The 11,518-nt window shown below is 26.3% G+C and overlaps 2 protein-coding genes across 2 annotated transcripts; both read right to left on the reverse strand.

The window, feature by feature from the left end:
• Positions 1-272: 272 nt before the first annotated feature.
• Positions 273-1,335, reverse strand: LOC137833096 (agamous-like MADS-box protein AGL80). The gene is made up of 2 exons (XM_068641469.1): positions 1,195-1,335; positions 273-1,058 (listed from the first exon to the last, which is right to left on the reverse strand). Exons 1-2 carry the CDS (start codon positions 1,271-1,273, stop codon positions 424-426), a joined length of 714 nt encoding a protein of 237 aa, XP_068497570.1. The 5' UTR covers positions 1,274-1,335; the 3' UTR covers positions 273-423.
• Positions 1,336-8,219: 6,884 nt separating this feature from the next.
• Positions 8,220-9,203, reverse strand: LOC137833097 (agamous-like MADS-box protein AGL80). Its single transcript, XM_068641470.1, has 2 exons — positions 9,095-9,203; positions 8,220-8,937 (listed from the first exon to the last, which is right to left on the reverse strand). The coding sequence occupies exons 1-2, from the start codon at positions 9,171-9,173 to the stop codon at positions 8,444-8,446; spliced, it is 573 nt and encodes a 190-aa protein (XP_068497571.1). The 5' UTR covers positions 9,174-9,203; the 3' UTR covers positions 8,220-8,443.
• Between the last annotated feature and the right edge of the window lie 2,315 nt (positions 9,204-11,518).

The following is an 11,518-nucleotide window of genomic DNA, read 5'->3' on the forward strand; positions in this document are numbered from 1 at the left end:
CTTTCAAGTATTCTAAGGTTATTACAATAGAGTTATATAGATAGGATTCAGGACAAATTCAGCATGAAAGATTTATAAACTTAAATTTCCCTGTGGTTTTGATCTTGAGCAAGTGTGACCCGATTGATGGATGTTGACCATATTTTAACTAATTTAAAGAAATTAGCAAAATTAAATAAAAAAAACGTGTTTTAAACAAGTTATGTCTCAATGAAATGATTAATAAGTAATTAAATATGTAAAGGCCTCATTGTAATGTTAATCCTTCAAAGTACTGAGAAATTCTGCAGAATTGATAGATAATTGAGTTCTTAAAACAACGACAGAGATGAAAATGTAGAAGAAAATGACAACCAAACATTGAACAGTTGAAACAAGAGAGACCCTATAGCTAGAAGCTTGCCAAAGAGACCATAACTTTTTTCAAGGGATATATTGGTTAAGCCAACCACTTTGGACATTAACATCTTCCAATGCTAACATATCATTGGCAGCACCAGCATTGATGATATCAGAAGACCAATTCATGTTTTGCATGGCATCAACATCGGTGTAAGGCCCTTGGACATGATTCACTTGTGCTTGTTCTCCATGAGTCACCGTTTGTCCTCCATGAGTCATAGTTTGTCCTCCATTTTCAGCAACTGGTGTCACCATTTGGGCTTTGCGAGCACTGATTTTCTTTGTGATGTCCTCCAAGCATTGATCAGCCAAGAATGAGATATCATTGAGGTCAATGATGTTGGCACTCTCCAGATTGTTCCCAACAGTGATGTATTGAGAAATCAGATGGCCAATCTCTTTCTTCCTATTCTCATTCCTCACTTTCTTCAGCTGTTCTTGGACTTTCACAATTCTTTGCCTCAAGAAGCTTTCCTGACAGAACATTTTCTTGCTTTGCTCCAGTTCAGACACACTCCTGAACCTGGAAATAGCACTCTCAACTCCCTCCTCAGATGGCCAAACCTCTGGCTGATCAGGCTCATCCGGGGAATAGATTATAGCACATGCTTGAATCCCACAAAGGATGCTGATTTCACCAATCTTTTTTATCAAACCTGTTGAGAAACACAACAATGCAAGAGAAAGAGAGAAATGGTTAGAAAAGTAGATTTGATTAAAAGGTAAACATGCATCATACAAGGCTAATTATGAAGCATGGTTAAAATGAGAGAAAGAAACATGTTTTTGAACCATTTTTCCTTTTCTTGAAGGTTGCCTTCCTCTTTGAGGTTTTGGTTATGAAAGTAAGATCAACCTTCTTTCTAGCCATGACTGTGAGCAAAAAAGAACAAGAAGAGAGTTATGAATATGTTATTTTTGTGTATCTTTCCCATTCTTGATGTGTGCTGTTTATATAAAAAAATTCAAGATGTAACTAGATTGTATATAGGGAAAGTATTTCACTATACCAAATTAGACTCATCTGAGTTGTTGTCTTTGCATAAAACTTGGTAATTAATATCATCATCATTGAATAATTAGAGAGATTTTGCAGTAAAATATTGTTTAAATGACTTACCACATGTGGAAGAAAAAGGGAATATATGAGTTGTACAAGTTGATAATTCAAGTTAGTATTATCTTTTCTTTACCTCTTCATTTAAGAGACCAACATACAAATTAAAAAATATAATTAATATTATTTTTACTTTTATATCTGTCCATGTACAACTTTAACTATTATTTTCTTGATCATAAATAACAGCCAATAATTAATACTGTATTGAATTAGTTCTTACATACATTCTTGAAAGGATACTAATTAATAATTTTATAAATATTTATAAAATAGAACCTACATTTTTTAAATACATATTTTTTTTTTGTTCTTAGAGGAAAAGGTGTTTAGCTTTAGGAATTGGTATTTGGGTGTTTCATTTCATGAAAACTATTAAAAATAATTAAAAGTTAGAAGCAAAATCCAAAATTTGAAATTTTTTTCAAGAATAAAAACACCCTGAATGGATAATTACCTAAGTATCCTTCATTAGTGGTGGACCATGCTCTTTGAGTCTTAATTAAAAGCATTTTATTTTCTTTAAAAAGAGATCCATTTAGGAGTCTGATCATAAACGCGGTTTTAAGATTGTTATTTGTCAATTATATTACGTCATGTTTGACTTTTGCTTCCTTCTTTTCTTTGATTAATTCAAATTCTAATGCTTACATTTAATTAAATTCTTTTTTACAGTGCATTTAAGTATTTATCTTTTCTATTTGCAGATTTTAATTTAGTTTATTGAAATAATAAATTGTTGAGTTGTTCATTACAATTTTTTCTATTATTTAAATATATTTTCTAAAATTGAGTCCTTTTATATTTAATCCAATGATATATATGCACAATGACAAGTCACCATTCTATTTTCTCATATACAAGAGTCAAATCCAGTTGTTAAACTACATCAGTCAAGGTTTTACTAAATCGGAAGATTTATACAATAAAATTGTAAAAAAAAAAAATACTAAGAACAACAAGCTTACAATAAATGAAAAGTATAGTTCAAACAATGTCATCTGATTTACCATAATACAAGAGAAAATATCAGATAACATATTTAGTTAAGATGATTGATCTTAAGAACACAAAAAAAAAAAAATTTAAGAAAAAATTACTTTCAATGTTAAATCTCTCTCAAATTTTGAAAAGATATGAAACTCAATTATTTAAATTCGTATCACGACAACATTTATTGTTTTAACTAACATTGAAATTGATTACGGTGATATAAGTGTACCTAAAAGTGAAAAAATAATATTTTTACAAAAATAGTTTATGAACCATTATAGATAACGATTTTCAAAGCATGAATATTTAAGCTATAATTTTGCGGTGTGACTTTTGAAAAAAAAAAATCACACTAAAAAAAGTTAAACATCACTATTTTTTTCAATTTAAGAATAAAAGGAAACATATTTAGAAATGTAACTCATAAAGATCATTAAACATCGATGATAAATTGTGGATAATTTAAACTACAAATTTTTAATATTTAAACTACAAATTTTTAATGTGACCTATAACTTTCAATAACAAATAAAGAAAAAAGTGTGTCGTAAAACTTTATCTTGTCTTTAAAATCTTTAATATCAAACACTAATCATTAATGTTAATAAATATTATTATTATGATTAAAAATAATATTGATATTAAAATTATTATTATTATTAAATACTTTTAATACTAAATATTAGTATTATTAAAATCTATACCTGTATATAAAGAGAATTCTCCACTTTAACGGCTGTAAATTATATTTCTATTTTACCCTTACTTAATATTTTGTTTTATTAATTTATTTTGGTTATTTCGACATTTTATAATTTTAAAAGTTAATAAAACAGTTTTTAATTTTAAAATTTTATTTTATTTGTTTTCACTTAACTACAGAAGAGTGGAGAGATTGAGACGTTAATTTTATTTTATTGTCACCTAACTAGCAGGAGAGTGGAGAGATTGATACTTTTCTGTTTTAAACTAATATTCTTCTTTATTAAATTAACATTTTTTTTTAATTTTAAATTTTATTTTATTGTTTTCACTTAACTAGTAGGAAAGTGGAGAGATTTGTAAGTTTATTTTATTTTATTTGTGGTCACTTAACTAACAAGAGAGTGGAGAGATTGATTCTCCTATTTAAAATAGATATCATTAGCAATTTTGAATTTAAAATCTAAGATATTAGTAGTTAAAATTAACATTGATAGCTAATTTAAATATCAATTTAATTTAGAAACTATTTTATAATTTTTTATTAATAATAAAAATAACTTTAAATATCAATAATTTTTTAATTTTTAAAATAAATTTTAATTTAGTTAATATAATAATTAATTATTTTTATCTTTAAATTTAAAAGTTATTTAATGATTTTATTGTAGTGGTACTATATCTTCTCGTATGATATGAGTTTAAGTTCCTTGATCCGCATGCGGATAATAATAATCATGTTACAATGGTGTATGTTAATGCTAAAAGTGTATGTTAATGCTAAAACAATGGCTTCTTTACATACACTTTTAATATTACCATGTCTAAGGGTAGACAGTAAAAAATGTAAAAACATAATCAAACATATAGAACAGTTCAATCAAGGGTAACCCTAGATATATATATAACAAAAACATCACTGTGAGCATTAACATCTTCTATTTTTTTTATCAGCAATATATAATAAATTAAATATGAACCACTTAAGGGTGATCAAACTCTTATACAGATCCTGACAACCTTCACAACACCAACTCTATAACTACCTGACAAAATTACATCACTTAACCAACCTCATACAAATCAATGGATCAAGACACCAGTTAGTAGGGAAAAAAACCAGAATGTGATTTAAAAATAACCCAAGACCAAACCTTTAAAAGAATCATAGCAAACATTTCTAAACAATCAACCACCCCCCATTTGAAAATGACATTATTCCTGTGTTTCCAAATCTCGCTAAGTAATGCAATTCAAATTGTTCCCCAAACATCATTAACAAAATCAAATGTGTTACATAACCTAAACTGAAAAAAAATTAACAGGAAGATGAGTGTTTGACTTTTGGTTCAATCCAAACCGAAAAATAATCCCATACTAAAGGGATTGAAGGAGAGAACGATAATGCATGCAAAAATCTCGTGCAGTGATCACACATTACATCAAGATATCGTCCTACGTATGAAGGATTGAACGAGAAAGGAATGAGATCACCACTAGCGTGAGAGGGAATGAGAGATGTGTGAAAGAAAAAGGAAGAAGAAAAAAAATGTCAAAATAAATTTTCTAATCCGCCATATCATTAAAACGTCACCCATATTTATTAAAAATAATAATAATAACGTCATATAGTAGCCAACTCATATTTTTCAAATAAAAGTGTTAGAAAAAGGATTATTAATGGGATTAAATAAAAGTAAATATGCATCATGCAATGCTAATATAAAGCATTTTTCAAAGGTACATAAATGAAAACTTGTAGTTTTAAAAGTTAAAGTGATAAATATTCCATTAAAAGATTTCAATTTGAATTTTCCAACGCATATGAATACCTAGGTATAATAATGGATCGCTTTAAAAAAAATTAAAAGAAGAACATTTATTAATACTCTGTAAATCATAAAATCATATTATTTAATAGATAGATACTTATGTACATATGGACTTCAACATCAAATATGTTATTGATAGTTATTGAACATAATTTTTTCCATTGCTTCCACTAGATATTTTTTATTCAATTTATTTATTGTTGAGAAAAAAAAACTAGATACATTGTAATTACAAATATTTCTTCTTTGCCTGCTTTGATTACGATATAGTATACATCCCCAAACCACAATGAGTAAACCATTCTATTTTTCAATAAATTCTTTTTAGTTTCAGCTAAGTCTTTTATCACTAATAAATTTTCTAACAGAATAGATGATAACTTATCTTTGTTTAAAAAATACAAATATTCATTGTGGGTGTAATTGTTTTCAATATAAGCTATTCACAAATTTTGTTAGTTTTGAAATTGAAATAGTTTCAGATTGTGTATTTTTACTTTTTGTTTCTTGCAAAGTGTTTCTTTCTCAAAAATTTCCAAACAAAAAATGCATTTTAAACCAACTAATCAAGTATATCCAAGGCTTCTTTTCATATATACAGATGATAGATGCTATTTTAAAGTATGATGTGCATATAATTGAGATACGAAAGAAAACACAAACATAGAACAACTCAATCAAAAGAATGTTAGCTCCAACATGTCAGTTCGTGCGTGAATAACACGATAAGTCCAACAAACACTCGTAATGATAGACTTTAAATGACTTTGATACTATATTATTAAGTGAATTTTAAGCCTAACTCAACCCCATAAAATCGGTTCATGAAGTGAGGTTTGCACCCACTTATATACAATGAAATATTCTAATTTTTAGTCAATGTCTCTAACAGAAACCATCTAAACTTAGTGAAAAAAATAATTATCTTTTTAAGGGATACTTTAGTTAAGCCAACCATGGTGAACATTAACCTCTTCCAATGTTAACACTCATTCCCACCACCAACATTGATGTTGTCCACAGACTAATTCAGTTATTTTTTTCTGAAAAAATTGGTCCGAGACCCATGAACCTATTTTTTTAAGTAAATATAATCACGCAAACAAAGCAAAACATCAAAATATATTTTATATTGATTCACCTCAACAATTAAGTTATACCTAAATTATGTCCAATTATTTTTTAAACAAATTACTTAATAAATTTAACTAATCAAATCATTTCATTACAAGATATAAAAATCCTCTTCAGATTGGACGAGTTAACAAACTGTAAATTACACGAGTTAATAAATTTCTCAAAGTTATATCATTTTAATATCTCTTGAGATTAATAACTCACAAAAGATAAGAACTCTATAAGAGACCACACAAAATAAAAATTCACAAGAGTATAAGAAGTTCACTGATGGATTACAAGGTTTAACTTATTTTTTATCAAACTTGATTTTGAAACATAACAAGGTCCATGTAACAACAGAAAGAAAATGGGAAATGCTCAAAAATTGAAATTTTACTACAGGGTAAATATGCATCATGCAAGGTTAATAGAAAGCATAGTTAAAATTATTTAAAGAGAAAAAAAATTCTTGGACCATTTTTACTTTTCTTAAAAGTTTATTTTCTTTTCCCATAACAGTTATGTAAGCAAGTATGACTTTGACCAGAAAAAAAAATCAAGAAAGAGAAGTAAAATTAAGAAATGCTACTTTGAGGTGTCTTTCTCATTGTTGATAAAAAATGGTTGATGTTGTGTTGTTTATATAAAAAGAACTAGGATGTAATTAAATATTAGAATTGTTTGGACAATATTTTTTTAGAAACAAAGAGTATAAAGGAAAACAGTAAAATTATTTTTTTCATAAATTTTTAAAATATAAATGAATATACACGAATTAATTTTAATTTATAAACAAAATTATTTATTTGTTTTATTTTTAGAAAAATTTCTTATGAAAAAATCCCATCATGTTCATCTGCTCAAGAAGTGATGAATAAATTCACCAGCACTGAAATGTTAAATAATAAAATATTGTTTAAATGAAATAAAAAATATATAATTTTTTCTTGTTTATATTCAAGTTAATTCTATCTTTATTTTTAGGTGTTCATTATATGGCTTTAACTATAGTTACTCCCTCATTAATAGCATGTAATAATTAATTTTGCATTGAATTTGTTCTTGCATAAGTACAAAATTGAATGAATAGCAATTAATAAGTATATTAATATTTATTAAATAGTAATTATTATTTTTGAAGAAAAATCATTAATTCTATAGGGGAAAAGGTGGTATACAACTTTAGAAACTCAAATTTAAATATTTTCGGAGTACATAGATGAAAACTTTTAGTTTTAAAAGTTAGAGGGATAAACAAATTTGTATTAGATTAAAGGATTCAAATTGGAATTTTCATCCTGATGTGAATACCAAAGTATCATAGTGGAGGCATTAAAAGAAAGTATGAAAGTGAAACATTTATGAATAATACTATTTAAATCAGCATGATATTTATATACATATGAACATAAAATATGTTATTCACATACTTGTTGAACAAAAAAATTCTCATTGCTGCCATATTACATTGTAATTACTATTGTTTGCTTGATTTGATTATCATAGAATGAACACCCACACATCACAATGAGTATTCCACCATTCTATTTTTCAATAAGTTTTTTTTTTCTAGTTTCAACTAAGTCTTCTATATATCACCAATAGTTTTTCTATCTGTCAAATAGAGTATAACTTATTTTTTTTTTTAGTAAAATACAAATTTTAATTGTGGGTGTAATTTTTTTAATATAAGCTCTTCACAAATTTTGTTGATTTTGAGATTGAAATTGTTTCAGATCTTGAGTTGTGAATGGGGTATTCTTACTTCTTTCTTGAAAAGGGTTTCTTTCAATTTGCAGAAAAGGGAAGCAAAACAAAGATTCAGGATCAAACAATTTCAAAATTTTCAAATTACAGAATTTAGATCTTGACCAAGTGTGTATGGAATAGATTGAAATTGAAACCAAATTAAACAATTGACAGATAAAACAACCTGCATAAATGATATTCTCTTGGACAAAAATCAAATATATCAAAGGCTTCTTTCCATACACACAGATGAAGATGCTATTTCTTTCAAAGTATGAGAAGAATGCAATAGAAATATAGAATAATTGAAAGATACTCAAATCGAATCCTTAAAATATGTCCAGAAACAAAGTTTCATTTTTTTCAATTGGATTATTATTACTGTGTCTAAGGGTAGACACATTTAAAACTGTAAAACATAGCAACCAAACATAGAACAGTTCAATCAAGACAAACCCTAGAAATTTAGACAACAATAACATCACTTTTTTCATTCATTCCCACCACCAGCAGTGATGTTGTCCATAGACTAATTCAGCTTTCTTTTCCTGGAAAAGTTGGTCCCATGCCCTTGAGCCTGTGCTTGCTCTCCTCTACTGTAAATCACTGGTGTCTCCTCTTGTGCTGGATGCACAGTGACTTTGTTTCTAATTTCATCTAAGTTTTGATCAGTGAAAAAGGAGAAATCTTTCAGATAATTGATGTTGTTGCTGTCAAGGTTGTTGCTCCCATGAGTGAGGTATTCACACATAAGAAGGCTAATCTCTCTCTTCCTATTTTCATTCTTTAGTTTCTTCAGCTGTTCTTGGCTTTTGTCAATTCTCTGCCTTATAAAGCTCTCTTGGCAGAACATTTTCTTAGTTTTCTCAGACTCTGACACACCATTGAACTTGGAAATCACACTCCTGGCTCCAGATTCAGATGGCCAAAACTCTGGCTTATTAGGCACATCAGGACTATAAACTACAGCACATGCATCAATCCCACATAGGACAGTGATTTCACTGATCTTTTTCATCAAACCTGTTCAGAAACAAATATAGCAAGATCCATATAAGAAACTGGAAAAAGTGGGAAATGCTCAAAAATTGAAACTTTATCAAAGAGAAAATATATGCATCATGAAAGACTAAGATAAAGCATAGTTAAAATTGTTTAAAGAAAAACAAAATTCTTGGACCATTCTTTCTTTTCTTGAAGGTTGCCTTCCTCTTCCCAGGATCGGTTATGTAAGCAAGTTCAATCTTGGCTCTAGTCATGAATGTGATCAGAAAAGAACAAGAAAGGAGAGCAAGATTGAGACTATGAAAATGTTACTTTGATGTGTTGTTTATATAAAAGAAATTACCATGTAATTCAATATTAGAATTGTTTTAGAAATAAAAAACATAAAATAAAATTGTATTTTTCATAATTTTTAAATATAAATGAATATACATGAATCAATTTTAATTCATAAAAAAACATTTATTTGTTTTATTTTTCTTTGCTGAAAATTTATCATCATGGTTGGTTTATTTTTTTTATAGTGGTAAATAAATTCATGACATAGAATTGTTTGAGGATTTTTGTTACAAAACATTGTTTAAAAGACTTGTCATGTGAAAGATAAATGAAAAATGTAACTTTTTATGTTTGATATTGAAGTTAATTTTATCTTTATTCTTTTATTTGTTGACACATGGCCTAAACTACAGTTATAACTTTCTCATTAATGACAGATTAATGATTAATTTTATATTGAATTTTTTCCTGTATATGTACAAAATTTATTGAATAGCAATTAATAATTGTATTAATATTTATTAAATAGTAATTATAGTTTTTGAAAAAAAATTAATTCTATTACGGAAAAAGTGGTATACAACTATAGAAACTGACATTTAGATATTTTTTAAAGAGTATATAGATGAAAACTTTTAGTTTTAAAAGTTAAACTGATAAACAAAATTTTGAAAAATTGAGTAAGTTGGCATAGGTTCCCACTAAAAGATTCATATTTGAATACCTAGGTAGAATGGTGAACCCCTTTAAAAATTAGAAAAGTTAAACATCTATGAATACTCTTTAAATAAAAAAAAGCATATTATTTGATAGGTTGATATTTGTATACATATATAGACCTGAAATCAAATATGTTATTCACATACTTATTGAACAGATTTTATATATATATATATATAAATATGTTTATAAAATAAAAATAATAAGAAAAAATAAATTTATTTAAAAAGTAAAATTAACTAATGTATAAGTTAATTATAAAAAATTTACATGTTTTTTTTTAAATTTTATTTTAACATCTGTATAAACCAATTTTAATTTATGAAAAAAAATCTGTTTTATTTATGATATAAATATTTAGGTAAACTTGTTCAACATGTTTATTGTGATTTACTTCATTGCTTATTTTTTCTTTAATCAAAACTTTACATGTAATTAATTATTTTCATAGTCATCAGTTTAATTGCTTATCTGTTGTATTTTGTACACAGTTTTGAACATGGTTTTATTGTAATGATGAAAGGTTGAACCACTAATTACATTTTAAAGCTGTATATTTGATTTTTTATTATTATTTAGTTTATGTAACTGAATTCAGGCAATTAATAGATGTATAGTTGACAAATTATTATATTAAATATAATCTGACATTTCTTCAAATATTTAATAAATTATTTAATATAAATTAATTATTATTCAATAATTATTTTTTCTCAAAATATGTTTTAATTACATTAATATTATAAACTTTGAAATATTAATTTGCACCATCATATTGAAATATTAATTCTTATCTTCGTACATTTCATCATTTGGATTTTCTCATGCCTAATTTAACTTCATCACGTCTCTGTATAACAACATTTCATTCTTGATGATATAGAATTAACAATTTTTTTTAATAAAAATGAAATTTTAAGGAGAATTCAATTTCATAAAATTATTTTTATAATTTTATAATTTATCAAATGATTTTTAAATTTCTCAGTGTAATTCTAGTTAGGTTTATGACAAGAGATAAGGACATTTCATAATATATAAACGGGTGCAGACCTCAACCCTATGAGCCGGTTTTATGGGGTTGAGTTAGGCTTAAAGTCCACTTCGTAACATGGTATCAGAGCCATTTCGAGCCTATCCTAGCGAGTCTTTGTTGGGCCTATCGTGCCAATACATGGTGTATATTAAACAGTTTATTGATGTTATTATGTCCCATGTTATCACATTCCTTTCTATTCTTACACTTGATTTAAAATTGAATTTTATAAAATTAAAATAGATTTAAAATTTACTTTATTAATTTCTAATAACAAATTATTTTATTTTTCTTAAATAAAATTGGTGTGCAACAAATTATGTGAATATTGAGATTTTTTCCACAAAAAATGAACCTATATTATTTAAAAAAATTTAAATAAATAAATTTTAAAATGTTCTTTAGATAGAGAAGTTATGTTTTTAATGAAATATATAGTACTGATGCCCATATTTGTTATAATATCAATATCAAAATCAAAACTTTCTAGATTAGCTGCCCATTTTGTATGGATTTTAAAATTTAATGTATATCTAATCCAAATCTAATAAAATAAATTAAATC

The sequence above is a fragment of the Phaseolus vulgaris genome, chromosome 6, assembly GCF_000499845.2.
Source record: "Phaseolus vulgaris cultivar G19833 chromosome 6, P. vulgaris v2.0, whole genome shotgun sequence".
NCBI lineage: Eukaryota > Viridiplantae > Streptophyta > Magnoliopsida > Fabales > Fabaceae > Phaseolus > Phaseolus vulgaris.

What these genes read in the sequence shown, in the direction of transcription:
- LOC137833096 (XM_068641469.1), bottom strand. Translation starts at nt 1,273, where the DNA reads ATGGCTAGAAAGAAGGTTGATCTTACTTTCATAACCAAAACCTCAAAG. An exon ending in CTTCAAGAAAAGGAAAAATG is followed by an intron (nt 1,059 to 1,194) that starts GTTCAAAAACAT and finishes GTTTCTCAACAG; the next exon opens with GTTTGATAAAAAAGATTGGT.
- LOC137833097 (XM_068641470.1), bottom strand. Translation starts at nt 9,173, where the DNA reads ATGACTAGAGCCAAGATTGAACTTGCTTACATAACCGATCCTGGGAAG. An exon ending in CTTCAAGAAAAGAAAGAATG is followed by an intron (nt 8,938 to 9,094) that starts GTCCAAGAATTT and finishes GTTTCTGAACAG; the next exon opens with GTTTGATGAAAAAGATCAGT.